General features: G+C 34.8%; 1 protein-coding gene across 2 annotated transcripts in view; it reads left to right on the top strand.

The window, feature by feature from the left end:
• Positions 1–10,273, top strand: part of LOC149793918 (uncharacterized) — a 37,588-nt gene extending 27,315 nt beyond the window's left edge. For both annotated transcript variants that reach the window (XM_089966483.1, XM_089966484.1), the window contains exons 7-11: positions 6,181–6,248; positions 7,449–7,515; positions 7,979–8,091; positions 8,979–9,078; positions 10,082–10,273. In XM_089966483.1, the coding sequence (XP_089822609.1) occupies positions 6,181–6,248; positions 7,449–7,515; positions 7,979–8,091; positions 8,979–9,078; positions 10,082–10,141 (408 nt within the window). In that variant the 3' untranslated portion in view covers positions 10,142–10,273. The remainder of the gene's footprint in view (positions 1–6,180; positions 6,249–7,448; positions 7,516–7,978; positions 8,092–8,978; positions 9,079–10,081) is intronic.
• Positions 10,274–16,555: the final 6,282 nt, after the last annotated feature.

Here is a 16,555-nt window from a genome sequence, read left to right as displayed (position 1 = left end):
AGGATTCCAAAGAGATGATTAAATTTGCTTTTTGAGTGGTTTCAGTTTATTTCAAATGTGAATATGGGTGAAATTTCTGCTGTAATAGTGAATGTTGATCTACGGCAACTAACTTGAGATGGTGCATTTGTCAACAGTACTGTTGTTGTTGTAGACTTTTACGCCATTTCAGCACAAGAGAGGCTATACATAATCTCCAGTGTAAATGTTGGATGATGAACCCGGGAAAGCCACAGAAAAGAACTACTGACCCAATATAAGCTACTGGTAAGCTTTCTCACATTCCCACATCTGCTGAATCCGAAACGCGAACACACGCAGCAATAATACTTGTAATCCTATCTTGATCTTTCGAACAGAATGTATACAGGGATGTATAGTCACTTGGAGAGTTATTAACGGACTCATTGTAATGACAGTAGAAAAGAGTTGATAAACAAGACGTAATTGTGGCAAGGAGAATGTTACAGCAAGATGATGTTTCTATCTTTATAGCTAAGGACCAATTCATATGCCTTAAGGTGGAATATAATTAGGTTTTCAATCGTACAAAGTAAGATAGGTCCGAAGATTGTAACATATGAATAATTATATTGGAGCAGAAGGTAGTTTGGTAGTATGTTGATTATTCATATTCGTTCATCTAAGATAAAACACTACTTCATTTGATTCAAGATAAAAGAGTTCTAATGGCGAATTTTGAAATACTCCCAGAAAAATCCAAACCCGTAACTGCGTAAAGGATCAAGAATCTGCAGATTCATCCTCCACTCCTCAGTGTTTGAGATGACCTTTAGTGTGTTCAGGGATTTCATATATTTGTTCCGAGAAAAAATATGCGGACTGAAAGTTACTTTTGGGTGAATAATGAGGTCAACACATTTTGTTTCCTTCGCAATAGGGATAAGGAATCACTCCGGAAAGAGTTCTGAGTTATCTTGAATTTACAGAATTGAAAACATGCGTACCAAATGTTTAAGATTTCAAAACATTTGAAAATGTTTTCTTTTTACTATTTCTGATTGTGTTTTAAGTATATGTAGCTGACAACGTATTATGGTCATTCTGCTATTGAATTAAAGTATTTCGTTGTTTATTAATATTGATGCTGAAAAGATATATTACCATGTGACGCACCCATATGCTGAAGAAGCAAGTGTGCCTGCCTCAAATCTGAATTGGATATCCACATACGTATATGGACTTTTAAACCATGGTTAAATAAGTTCGTTCATTACGTCGAACTGTTGTGTGTTCTCGCAAGTCCAAATAACTGCTACTTTGTGTTTAGTCTTTATGAAAGCTTCTATAACAAATGTTTCAATTCTGATTAAATTGTCAGTTGTATTTCTCTACCTCCTGAATCCACATTGAAAGTCTAAAAAAAGTTTGTTGCAGAAGAGGAATCTATCTTTTATTATTCGTTCTGTGGTTTTGAAAAGATAGCTTGTTAGTTCTAAGAGATGCTAGCTAGACGTGTTGGTATGGTCCTTTCTGGGTCAGGGTAACAGCACAACTATATCTACTCACCATGAAGGGAAAAAAGTCATAAATCTTCCAAAGTTTATTTACTGTGATTTGTATTGGTGTTTAGGTAAGGTATCGAGAGTTGTAGCATATACGTTGACAGCACTGGTCAACAGTGAAATCATTACTGACTTGAAAAGGCCCTAATCTGTAGTATTTTGGTGTGCCGAACACGAATATAACCGTGAAAAATTTGTATTGGCTCTCGTTTTGAAGATATTCATATACCTCATTTTCTATGTTTCACTGTGTAAATTTCTCCAGTAGGACTGCAGCAACATCCGGAATAATGATGTAACATTGCATAATACCATCATGCTCACATCATCCACAGTTGATTGCATCATTTTCTGATGCAATGCAATACTAATGCCATGCGGCTGCTGAAGTAAGTTGACGTCAGCAGTGTACTATACATGTGTAGGCCTATTATACTAATGCCAGGCGGCTGCTGAAGCTGACGTAAGCAGTGTACTATATAAAGCCCAATCAGATAGGTTCAACATTTAAAATATTTTAGACGTTGTGCGAGACAGTTCAAGCTACTGTTACATAAAACTTATTATTTTATCCATTTACGTACAATAAAGAACAGTAATGCCTCGAAAGTGTGTTAATACCGCGGACAATTTTTGCTATATTTGTGGGGAAGTGACATTTGCCAACCAGAAGAAAAGTATCAATTCTCAAGTGAAGAAGGCATATCATCTTTACTTTGGGTGCAAGGTTGGTGACCAAGACAAGCCTTGGGCTCCGCATATATGCTGTGCTACATGTACAACACAGCTTTCACAGTGGTTGAATTGCAAAAGGTCATCAATGCCGTTTGCAGTCCCAATGGTGTGGAGAGAGCCAAGCAACCACCTAAATGACTGTTACTTCTGCTTGGTTCCTCCTCTTTCCGGCGGAATAACGAAGCGAAATAAGTCGAGAATAGTCTACCCAAACATTCCGTCTGCATTGAGACCAGTTCCACATGGTGAGGGACTTCCTATTCCAGAACCTCCAGCAGAATATTCTCTTGATTCATCTGGCGAAGACAAAGGTGAGTCGACCTGTTCTTCTCCTGGTCCATCAGCATGCAGTGATCCAGATTTTCACTGTGGTGCATCATCAACCCCACACAGAATAACACAGGAAGAACTAAATGACCTGATTCGTGATTTGGACTTATCAAAGAACAAGGCAGAATTGCTAGGATCAAGACTCCAACAATGGAATCTTCTAGAAGAAGATGTCACAATTACTGCATATCGAAAGCGCCACCAGCAATTGGAGCCTTTCTTCAGAAAGGAAAGTAATCTGATATTCTGTTCCGATATTGAGGGCCTCATGAATGCTTTAAAAATCACTCATGACCCACAAGAATGGAGACTATTTGTGGACTCTTCGAAACTGAGTCTCAAGGCTGTGCTTTTGCACAATGGAAACATTCTTCCATCTATTCCAGTAGCGTATGCTGTCCACATGAAAGAGACATACGATAACTTAAGGCAGCTACTGAATTCCATTGAGTATAACAAGTACAGCTGGCACCTCTGTGGTGATTTGAAGGTAGTTGCCCTTTTAATGGGACTGCAGCAAGGATATACAAAATACATGTGTTTCTTATGCGAGTGGGATAGCCGAGCAAGGGAAATGCACTACATGAGGAAGGAATGGACTCACAGGCAGAATGTAGCCATTGGAGAGAAGAATATCCAACACCCAGCTCTGGTTGAGGCTCAGAAAATCTTGCTACCACCCCTTCACATCAAACTAGGTTTGATGAAGAACTTCGTGAAAGCCATTGACCGGACTTTGCCAGCATTCCGATACCTGCATGAAAAATTCCCTCGACTCAGCGAAGCAAAGATTAAAGAGGGAGTTTTTGTGGGTCCTCAGATTCGAGAGCTTTTCAAAGATGACCGGTTCAACAACTTGCTGGAAGGTGACGCGAAACAAGCATGGAATGCTTTTCGCCTAGTTTCTACAAACTTCCTCGGAAATGTTAGGGCAGAAAACTATAAGGAACTAGTAGAAGACATGTTGATGAAGTATAAGAAACTTGGCTGCAATATGTCTCTAAAGATTCACTTCCTTCATTCCCATTTGGATTTCTTTCCTAGCAACTGTGGTATTGTTAGTGATGAACACGGCGAACGTTTTCATCAAGATATCGCAACAATGGAACAAAGATACCAGGGAAAATGGTCCACTACAATGCTGGCTGACTACTGCTGGACACTCCTCAGAGATGCTCCCGAACAGCTGTACAAGAGACAGGCGAAGAAATCTAAGATGTAGTCAATGACTTGATTTTTTATAGGTAGGCTATTACAGTTGACCTTTTACTATTGGAATGCATTTCGTTATGTAAACATTAATTTCTTGCAGATTACAAAAAAAAACTAGAGCCAATTTTGCAATTTGACTGTCATATTCGTGTTCAGCACATAAAAATTGATAAGAATTGACTAATTTTATTTCAGTAACATGACTTTTGTAAAAATTTGTTGTCCAGTGCAGTCAGTATAATCGGGTCTTGATGAAGTGTGATCTACTTGACCAAGCGCTTTTAGTTGTGTTCTAATCTTCAGCAGCTCCTAACTGTAAGGTCATTGTAAATGTCACCACAGAGAGAGAGAGAGAGAGAAGGAGCAAATGTTGCCTGTAATTGTTTAATACGATATCATTGTCAGGCAGATTGATTTGAGTGCTTGGGAGAACACATACTGGTCACAGTGTATGTGTTTGTGTATCAGATACAGTAACGGCCGTTAACCTGTAACGTAAAATTGAGATTAAATTTGCTGTGAAAAGTATTGTTTTTACGACGAAAAGCACTACGTCAAGTGGTTTATTAGTATATCTTTTAAAGCTTCTTTACTTTATTAGATTATTTAGATTAACTCTATCGCTACTTCTTTTAAGTTGAAGACCTATTGCATCAATAAATGCTTTCAAACATCATGAAGCAATTCCAATGTACCATGGTGTCTTGCATGTGTATGGTAGTGGTGGGAATACTCAACGTTTTGAATGGATACCTGCTGCTGTATCATTCCTCTCCAGTTTTCGGACATTATATACCCTAAATGTATTAAATAAAAAACCTCTTACATTCTTTAACTAACTCATGGTTCAATTTATAGCATGTATTAGCACTGGGCGAACTGTTCCCTGTTACTTTTCTAGTTTGATTTCCGTGTTGAGTTTCTTATTTGTCACACTTTAATATTGTAATGTTGACCGCTGTGGCGAGCATTTTATTGCTCTTTTCACTTGGCTGGATCAAGTCGATTTTCGCTATATTGTTTGGTTTCTTATTTGTTACGCTGTTACAAAGATTGAGTTTTCTGTTGAACGTTTCATCTGGGTGGCTGCTAGCACGATTTGGGAGGTAAAAATACTGTAAATCTGATCTTACCAGGAGACCAGGTAATGTCAGTCTCAATGGAAACAACGTCTATGTATTGTTTATTTTCCACGTTCGCCTCAGCATAGGATTTGGTTGGAGATCTATTTCGTGTGTTCACAAACCGTTTAACATCAATAAGGCTCTGTTTATTTTATGCTTTTCGTTTTATATATTCTTCTAGTCGTCCGCTTAGACTAGTCTCTTGAGTAAGAAACGAGGTATGTGGAGGACTGATTTTCTATGGCGGCCAAGTTCGTGGTTACCATACTACTTGCAATGTAAGGGATTGGTGATGGAACAAGATCTATTGGGATCTCTAAGTGATACGTTTGATCAATGGAGCCACATATAACAGTTGGTCTTTAATATGTAAGAGTCGTATATGATTTAAATTGCTGCTTGTGGGAATATTTATTCCTTCGCTTGAAGGACGTCATAAAATGTAAAATTTTCCAATATGTCTACTTACGCAGTCTTATAAACCAATTGGAAAAAGCCACTAACGCACATTTGCTTCTCTCTTTTCATTACTATATGTCTTAGCTATTGTTTCCTCGTTTCGTATGAGTACGCATACACATATGTAACAAATCATTGCAAGATTTAGTGAGTATTTTCGGAATGTTGATCCAATGCTGCTTGAATATACCAATCGAATCTTCTCTTTCAATCACATCGCTTCTTGGTGGATAATAAGTCAGTTCGGTTGATGTATAAGAATATCTTTCATATGCTCGTCTACGAAGTTGTTTGCATGTATATTGGTGGGAAAAGTGGATACAGACTCATTTATGATAGAATAATCCATATGGAATAACTAGAGCTTATTCTATTATTACATGTGTAATTACCATGCCAAAGCTAATTATCAGGAATATTCACGAAATTATTACAATTATGAATCAATTCAGTCTAATAGAACCAGTATTTTAATGCATCATTACCAGCACATATAGTTATAGGTTTGGTTCTAACATGATAAAGGGTATTAACATTTTTATTGTTAGCTTTTAACTCATGTAATTTTATGTTGATGTGATACAACAACGATGACAGACAGCAACACTTGTAACCAGATGTTTTTGAATTGCAAAACTTATGCAGTTATGTGATAAATATAATATCAGACTCTTTGTTTATCATGGATGAAAGCTATATAAAAGTTTGAATAGTACCATTTGACAATCACTTCATAAAATGTATATATCATTAGCGTTCATAGATTATCCGCCATACATCATGTTATGTTTCAGGTCCATATAGCCTTGGATGATCAGACAGAAGAGAACGGAGCTCTCCATTACATTCCTGGCTCTCATAGGTAACATATCATAAAAAATGATGTAAACACATTGCATATGCAATCAAATGTGTGGATAATGTTATCTCTCTCTCTCTCTCTTCTAACAGAATATTACGATGAGTTTTTATACATCAGGAAGACATGATGCGGGATAATATGACCCTCGTTATCTCTCATTACCTATATCTTATTATAATTTGTCCATTATATATATATATATATATATATATATATATATATATATATATATATATATATATATATATGAATTTGAAGCTGTCGAGTACTTCAAACCGTTTAGAAAACTCTGAAACATATACTATCGTTTAGTTAGTAACATACCGAAAACTTTGCGCATATGTGCCGTTAAGCCCTTAGCATACATATATAGCGTTGTCCTTGACTGGGAAGTGATTACGTCCCCGCTATTACATTTGTGCATGAATAAACAAATTAAAATGTTTTTAAGATTATCTTAAATGGTGTAAAAAGTGCATTTATATAGACTTTCCTTTACTTTCAGATAATTTTTTATTTTTCTTCCTGTTACAGACACATTCAAATCATTATTTAATAAATGTAACAGCTAACCTATTTCTGTATATGAGCATTTTATCTGCGTCCACGCAGGTCTTTACGAACTGAAGTAGTGGGATTTTTTTTACCGAGATGTTGAAAGTCAATTTTCAAGTAAGACCTATGATAAAAGAAAAAAAAGCCCGAAATTATCCTTGGCATTTGTCTGGAATCCATACACAAGAACTTTAATGATCATCTCTGTCGCCGAGCCGTTTAAGTTAATGCTTTACATAATTCATATATATTTAGTCTGATTTGAAACGTTCATAACTGAGATATTTTCATTGTCGTAATGTTCGATGATATACAGAATGTAGTTTCTTAGACTTAAAAAGTAAAATAATAGATATTCCCTTGACCTATTCCTTTATCTTAAGAATGTACAACATTCCAGCAAACTGCTTCAAAAGTATATGTAATCAAATACAGCAGGATAACATGTTGTGGTGCTTCATCCAAAAACAGTTATTTAAAGTGACCAATCTTCGTCAAATTTTATGTGTTTTTATACTTCATACATGCAACGATGGGTTTATGCATTCATATGTTTGAATATAAAAACAAACCAAGACACGTATATAAAGCCTTCTGAAGTTTTGTTTATTATATATAAACCATAGGATTGTACTTGCTTTCCAGATGGACAAGAGATGGAGGTCCACTTCCAGTTACAGACTTTAACTTTAAAGACATGGAATCCATAAAGGTTTGGATTCATAATCATATTCATGTTCTTGGTCAATATTCTATTTCAGACACTTTTTAAAACTACTATACATTTAAAACATCAATTCTTAGAAATGTCAGATAAGGAATATAATTTTATAAAATTATACGAAAATAACATATGGTGTCACTATGGCTAATGACAGTGAACATGCACAATTCGGGAAAGAAATATTTATACAGGCCAATATGCTGAGCAAATGTCAGAAACGATCACTGACCCGTTTAGACGCATGTCTTTGTCAGTGCAGAACGACCTTAGTACAAAGCGTTATTCTTATATGTGGCGATCAATAAGAAGATATTAGAATTTGAAATAATTGTGCATCATTTTTGTTTAGAGCGTTGTCATAATTATTTGGCTGATTTTGATTAATGCACAAAGTTGTGTAAAAGATGTCGTATATGCAAGAGTATATTTCGAGATGTTTTGTTTTCTTCAGACTATTCTTACAGAAGACGAAAAGCTCCAGTTCAAACCTGTTTGTGGTAGGTTGAAGAAAGGAGAGGCAAGCTTCCATCACCCCTTAGCTGTCCATGGATCTTATGGTAACAGGTAATTGCCGTTGCTGTTGGGTGAATATATATATATATATATATATATATATATATATATATATATATATATATATATATATATATATATATATATGTGTGTGTGTGTGTGTGTGTGTGTGTGCCATAATAAGTTGCATCAGAACCAGACCCTATACTTTCATCATACCTGTTTACATAGTATTTTAATTTCTATATCACCGTGAGCTTGCCTTATTGCTTATTTAGAAGAAATCCAACACTTAATGCAACATGTCCATCACTCTTACCTTTCACGGAGTGGCTTAGGTTTGCTTTTTGATTTACTGACTAAGTGTCACTTACAGTAAGCTTTGATAATTAGCGAAGGTTTATAAAATATGGAATCAAAAGCTTGTTTTGTTGTTGTTGTTGTAGGGTTTAACGCCATTATTTAGCACACGATAATCTATACATGGCGGCCAGTATTAATGGTGGAGGAAGCAACTCGGAAAAACCCGGAAAGAACCAACGACCCACGAGAAGCTACTGGCAAGCTTTCTCACATACCCACATTAGCCGAATCCGAGATTCGAACCCACTTAGACAGAGGTGAGATGGCAGTGATTCGTAACGAAGAGCGCTTTAGACCACTCGGCCACTTGAGGCCCCGAATCAAAAGGTTATAGTACGTATACTCCATTTGTAGAAGTATTGTTTGGGACGAGTTCGAAGGTATGAATTGTCTGGTAAAATACTGTCAGTCTCTTCAAATTCAGCATGTCGTATGGGCATCACAATAGTTAGCACTTCATTAAGATGTACATTAGTCACGTGTTTGTGACATTGTTACAAAGACTGTATTTCTTGTTTCCAAATTTTAATTGTTATTATTGTATTCGTTTGAGGAGACTATCTTTTTCTGTCCAGGTCGGATGGTCCTCGTAGAGCAGCAGTGCTGAACTTCTTTGCAGACGGGGTATGCTCTGACACAGATGGAGAGTTGCTGAAAGGAAGTTACATTCCAAAGGTAAGACGGTTTCTTTCTTTACTTCAAAGTCTTTAAATATTAACGAACTTATTGGTGGCTACTAAGACAACTCCCCCCCCCCAATTTCGATGAGATGAAAACGTCAAAGAGTGGATGACATACGAGTGAATACAACACCAGTCATTTGCTGAATAATATTGGAGTTTATATTTGTAATCAATTATAGCTGAGAGGACTAGAATAATCCATGCTGTTTTGCCTTGTTCAGAAGTAATTAAATTTGCTAAAGCGAGCATATCAGACTAGCAACTTTCGTGTCCTGTCTTCGTAGCGCGTATCACTTGAATATCAGGACTTTTTGGTTATGTCGTTTCCTTACAAATTTGTCAACTCTCCATTACTAAAGAGGTAACAATTACAAGCATTTGTTTTGGAAAAACAAAGACATTAGCATTACTGTTTAGTGATATTAAATATGTATATTAGATTGCTGCATGTAGTTTCGCTGAAGATTAGTAGATTTAGCACTTCAGTCTGTATTTGTTCAAATACGCATTAATGCATTCGTGTATCAGCTGCATAACAAATTGACAATGTGCGAAGATCGACATCAATTAGTAATTTAAAGTTGTTTTTGATGACATGCTGCACTAAAGTTTTATCATAGATTGTTGATTATACCAGGTTATTTTAATGCCCAATTTACTGATGCTTAAACCTTCGACCTTTATGAAATTGGTACCTTTTCTGCTTCTTTGTTTTTGATACGTCACCTTTAGATGGTTGTCTTGCCTACAATGTTGGGTCTTTACATTTCAAATAATTCATTCAGCTAAAATTCCACAGAAAGACTTTCTTTTTTATTTCTTTTTGCTAGATTAACCAGGGCTGGAAACGTTCGTCATTTTATATCTTCATCACAAATATTTTGTTGTTATCTGTCTTGAGTAATTCAATAAACCAAATGTATTTGGGAGATGTTAACAAATCATTTCTAATTATCGAAACAAAATGAATATATTTTGTTTATATTGACTTCCAGGGACAGAAGATGGAAGGCCAGTTTTATCCATTTCTCTTTGATCCTGCTTGGATGCAATGAACACCGTGTCATGGATTTATGAATTCAATTTATCTACAGACATTGTCATATTGCTATGTTGTTCTTGCAATAATAACATCCTTTCTTTATACTGTAAGGTTTCTCGATGACATAAATCATATTAATTCATTACGTATGTTTCAACTGTGTTCAAGGTACGTAGCAATGATTTTAAAACACAGTGTAGAAGAGAGGTTGGCTTGAGTTTACTCTAAATGTTTATTCGAATGTTACTGTTCAAACATACCCGGCATTTAGCTTTTAAGTCCGATGCAGACATTTACCAAAAGCTTCGAGGACTGTGTACAAATATATATAACTGTCAGATCAGTATTTACTGATTTGATTGATATGTTGTTCTATAACGTTTCAAGCTTTTTCAATTTCTGCAAATAATTTTAGTCAGATAATGGAGCAGAAAGACCTATCGCCTCTTATAATTTGTTACATACAATAAGTCCAATATCCTATGGTAACAGTCATTACAAGACTAAAGACAAGCGAGGTTCCACAAGGAACACAGATGATATTTTGATTACTTATACTCATTTGAAAATCATACCTATATTAATACCTTATTACTTGGTCATATTCATGTTTTTCAACATTTATATTTATGAATGTAATTCATTGTAGTGTTTATAGTCCATGTATGACCCGAGTCAAATAAAGGTATCTTAAATAATATTTTATGATACGTTAATCCCAGTTAATTAAGGTTTTGACATTATAAATTTTACTCTTTGACTAATTATGTTACAAAATCATAGTCTTCTGTAAGAAATAGATTCTCATTTGTATAGTTTGTTAGGAGTGGAGCAAGAGGGATACTCACAAGAAAAGTAATTATTAAAAATTGCCATCGGAGCTGCCTTTAAGTGGTTGACAAAAATATATTTGTAGATTCTATTACACCTGGATCAGACGAATAATAATTTTCGAACCCAAATCGAAAACATTTCGTTTGCTCTTCTTCCCAAGACATAAACGTTGTATCTGGAATATATTTTCTTAAAAGGTTGTATATATTCCTGGATAACAATGGATATATATATATATATATATATATATATATATATATATATATATATATATATATATATATATATATATATATATAATAAGTTCGTCGAAAGCAAAGAAGAATTACTTCAAACACAAATATGGAAGACGTCTAATATGATAATTGGGAATTATAGTCTAATATACAAGCACTTATTTGAAATAGTAATTGTCTATATAAACTACGTCGTAAATGAACTGTATTATAACGCAAATGGATTTCATGTAAATGTCCTAAAATATCAAATTCTTTGTAATGCCATAAAAATCACAGTATCGATTCTTATGTAAAATGCACATATATGTACCTATCTATTTAACTTATAATAATGAATGAATAGGACTGCAAATAATTAACAAAACAACACTCACTAACAATAAGTAGTAACCAGCCTCAATTGCGAAACAGAATACAAAACTGACAATCTAACTGATAGTAAATGGAATATCTTATAGCCCCTGCCTCACAATGAAACCAGATGTCGTAGACTTAAAAGGTTTTAAACAAATATTTTAATCAGAATTTTGGCAACAAAAGGATTCTTAAAAATGAAAATATTTAAATAATGTGTACTCTCTTTGCAATAGCTCTTTTGCATCTTTTTTTCAGGGCCGGTCCACCTGTTTTACCGCTTCTATCCGAGTCATTTATATTGCAACAGTAATACCCGCTCAAGGGATATTTCACTCAATAAATAAAGTTGTTTACATGTCTATAAATATATCCATATGTATATGTATGTTCATATTTGTAGTTATGCATACATATACTACATTTGTATTTAGGTGTATACCAAAAGGCACATAAAATTACAAGGGATTAAACAACGCATGACTAAAACAACCATAGCATAAATGTAAGAATGTAAAAATACTACACGTACTATACATGTTTCAATCGGAACGTCCTCCCCTTTGTCCGTGGAGAGTTAATAAGAAAAAGTCGAATGTAAATAATGACCATTTTGGACTGACCTCAAACCTACATTTTGTGTTACTTCACAACAACTTCATTGACGTCACAATATAGTACATAAAATATCATCATTATCAGAAACGTATGTAGTAGATTCAGGTTATTTTAACCAAATGATTTTTAAAAACATTTTTCATTACGAAGTTGCATTAATAGCATTACAAATTAACGAGTGCAGGTATTGTTTTATTTCTATGGTGTTTAACACCATGGAACTTAATGGATACATGGTATTTGATAATATAAATATATTTGGTTTATGTGGTATGCATATTAAGATATGCCCCATCCAAAACTAATATAACAAATATGCTTCAATGATTATGTTGAAATTCTCCAAAATAAGCAATCTAACCTTCAAAATACTCGTCCTTAATATAGCATATTTTAAGTACCTGAATATCTTGGAAAATAGGTCGAAAAGGTTAAAGAAAAGCAGGATTAAATGTTTTAAAAAATAGAACATAGACGATAAATATTTGTGCGCTAAATATTTCTGAGAGCTCTTCTCAATTGATACGATACACAGATCTCAGTTTGCCTTGCTTTCTACATAGCTCCGTACATCGTACAAAATATCATAAGTCCTCGTTGTTGGTTCCGTTCTATTTCTCACCTTTAGGCCTGAGCATCCGCGACCAATGAAAATTGCCTCTTGTCTATTCTGCTATATATTTTTTGAGAATATATGAAACAAGGAAAAACATATAAAAAATAAACACGCACGTAGCTTTCAGAGAAAAAAAACAAATTAGTTTTAAACACCTGGTGAGTTCACTGTCACGGAATTGTATAAATTCTTTTATTTATTAAATAGATGTACTCTTGGTTCATTTTTTTTGTGTACAACGATACCCGAGGGTGATTTATGTATTTTGCGTTGTATTTCGAAATAGTGAGTTTTGTTCATCCAATGCCGCACCTGCGAAGATTTTTCGATGGGAAGAACCGAATGCCGTCATTGCACAGACGATATCTGTGTATAAATACCTCACCGTAGGTACAACCCTTTACATTACCGCTGGTCTTCACAGTCAGTGGTCTACTATAAGGACTTGCATATCTTCAGCTGTAGAGGTATGTAAGTTTATTAATTTCTTGTGTATAAGATATAACTATTGTACTACCACGTTTATTTTTGTATGTTTGCTATGTAGCTTTGGTTTACGCAGTATAATGCACGTATTTCTATTCTTGTTTGCGACATAGCAAAGGATTTATATTAGTAACATAAAGCTACATTTTTAAGAAATGTTTAGTATAGTAGGATTCTCATCAAGCAGGGTTGGTTTTACTTCTGAACCTGTTGTTGTGTAATTGTTGTACCGGTAATGTAATCCGTATTACTTACCGTGTATAACGTCATTACGTTATTATGCCCGTGTCATGTATAAATGGTATTGGATATATTTTCAGCTGTTCGGAGTGTTCGGAGTGTCCGGAGTGTCCGGAGTGTGTAGAGCTGTGTGGAACTGTGTAAAGCTGTCTGGAGTATCCTGAGTATCTAGGGCGTCTAGAGTGACCAGAGTGACCCGAGCGTTCAAAGTTATGAGTGATCGGGGTCGACGTGGTGCAAGCTGTAAAGCCAACCACATGAATTAACCGTAGCAGCTGTGAAGCTGAACTGTAGCAGCCGTGGAGCTGAAATAAATTGTGCTGATGACGGAGTGTATCTCCTTACATATAATCAATTAGTCGTTGGCTAATTTTGGGGTTCGTAAAACCCATTATATCTTTTCGCACTGTAAAGAAAAGTTGTATATCTGTCCTTGTTTATCACCATAATTTCACTACCTGAGTGAATTCATTTTACTACATTAGTAAAAAATTCTACATTGTTTACTAGCTGAGTAAACTACATCCATCTTTTCATTGTGAAATCGTTGTGAACCATTCACCCCATGTCTTTGTATTTTGTAAAGTAATTTATTTGTATTTTTCATTATTAAGTCTGTGCGTTCTTATGTTAATTGAATCCAATATTTGTATTATATATGAACGCACATATTCATAATTAATTGCTCATTCAAATCATTCATTATTAAAGATTGTATTAATAACATCGTCAAAAGTGTTTTGTTGTGAATCCGGAAATCCCACCCGGTTATCTTGTTACATTCACATGGGTTTGCTTTATTTGTTTTTAAAGAACAAACGATTCGTACAAAACAAATGCAATAATGTCGGTTTTAATTGTGATATAGTTAGAACATTCATACGCATTGGAGGTCTCAACCAATTTCATTGGTTAACGTATCATATTACCGTATTATTGAATGTTTTCATTTCTAGCTAAGCATATGTACGCATCATGACGCATATCTTCAATGAATAAAGATACAAGTGTTTATCACTATTTGACGACTGTTATTGTCTTATTTGTGACTGAATACCTTTGATAATATTTGCTTTACATTTGTAAACCATCGGTAAAACATAAACATAATAAACACCAAATGGAGTGTTCAACCTCTAGGTGCTCATAGTCAACAATAAATGCCAAATAGGGTGTGAAACTCTGAATATACTAGAGAGTTTCAACCAGTTTCCACCATTTGAAAACTACCTTGGGAGTATGTATGAATTTATTTACGTACAATTAAGGTCAGATTTCCATTTTCTACATGCACTTATTCTCATACAGGTTAATGTTATAATTAATCAATATGATAAGAAAGCAGTTATTGGGGTTTCCGTTATCTTCATATCAGGAAAACCTTACGGTAACAAGTTAAATGGTTTGTGCTGTTGCTGAAACTATTAAATAAATGGCAATTTCCGTCAAAAGGAAAACAATGTCGTGTTTTCATTTCTTTGAACCCAGATGGAAATTATTTTAATGGTTATGGTTAACCTGAAATTTGTTTCCAGTTTCAGATGCAGCAGAAAATGCAAAGAGACTATATGACCCAAGAAAGCTAAAACAAAACTGAAATGCCATGAGCAGTTTCCTGAGGTTACTGAAACTACACAGAAAAGTGTAAACTATGACATGCAAACTACATGAAAACTAGAACTTCAGATACGTTTCTGAGACGTTTCAACAAACTGGATCTTTCCAAAATATCATGAAAACGCGGCGAAAAGGTGTAAAATAAAGCTGACACATCTTAATACGGAAACTAATAGGATCCAGGAATGCTGAAACTAAATGGAAAATTTACCAACAGTACTTTTTGAACTAAATAAAACACACAGAAAGAAATATAATCTGTCACCATGGAAAGCGTATCAAAAATGTAAAGTTTTTGATATGTTTCAGAGTAGTTAACGTGAAATTAAGAAAACTACATTATTTCAAACTGTTCTAAAAATAACGAGAATTATAGATTCCATGCTAAGAAAAAGACCAGGAAATTACATGGAAATTTCAGAGATGATTTCCGTTACTCGGAAACCTGGCCGAGACGATGTGTACAGTAGTTTCCGCGGTTTTTCTATTAAATGTAAACCTCATTTTACCTGAAGTGATAAATGAATAGTGGTATCAACTCGAGAAAAACTATATTAAAGGGTTTGGATGGATAGGTTAATCCCTAGAAACAAATATTAACACAGTCACAGCTGTTCAATGAAACAGGACTTGGGTGAGCAATACTTCAGTCTTTGGAGCGGATACAGAGCTGCTAGGTTATTCTGCTTAATGTGCCTACAGCCCTTTCATATATGGTATACATTTATAAATACCAAGTGATGAATTGAATTATTATATAAAGTATGAAGATTTTTTTTGTCACGCCTGAATGAATATGGATCTAATGTTCCCTGTTTTATTCCTGATTCAAATCTACATGCAAACAATAAATTATATGTCTGAAATATACTTTACATAGTTTGGATTGTATTCGCAATCTAAACGTAACCATGATAAACGCTCGTAGCGGTATAATGACCATTCAATATCCACCCACCCCAGTAAAGTTATTATTATATGGCACTGTTTGGAAGTATTTGTTCTTGCTTAGTACACATTTCATAAAACTAAGCTGAAATAATTAAACTTTTCTATTTCTGTCTCTCTGATACACTCATTTTCTTAAACAAATCTACGAAGAAAAATGTTGTTGTTGTTGTTGAATGGTTTAACGCCATTTTTCAGCCCACGATAGGCTTATACATGGCGACCAGTATTAATGGTGGAGGAAGAACCCGGGAAAACCCCAAAAAGAAACACCGACCCTCGAGAAGCTACTGACAAGCAGTCTCACATACCCACATTAGCCAAATCCGAGACTTTAACCCACGCAGACAGAGGTGAGATGCAGTGATCTGTAACAGAGAGTGCTTTAGACCACTCGGCCACTCGCCCCCCCCCCCCCCAATAAAAATGAATCTCAGGGGAGAGGAATCTACATAAATATGTCACAATATTTTAC

The sequence above is a fragment of the Sinohyriopsis cumingii genome, chromosome 8 (assembly GCF_028554795.1).
Source record: "Sinohyriopsis cumingii isolate HCF-2022 chromosome 8, ASM2855479v2, whole genome shotgun sequence".
Classification (NCBI taxonomy): domain Eukaryota; kingdom Metazoa; phylum Mollusca; class Bivalvia; order Unionida; family Unionidae; genus Sinohyriopsis; species Sinohyriopsis cumingii.
This window is presented reverse-complemented; position numbering and strand designations above follow the sequence as displayed.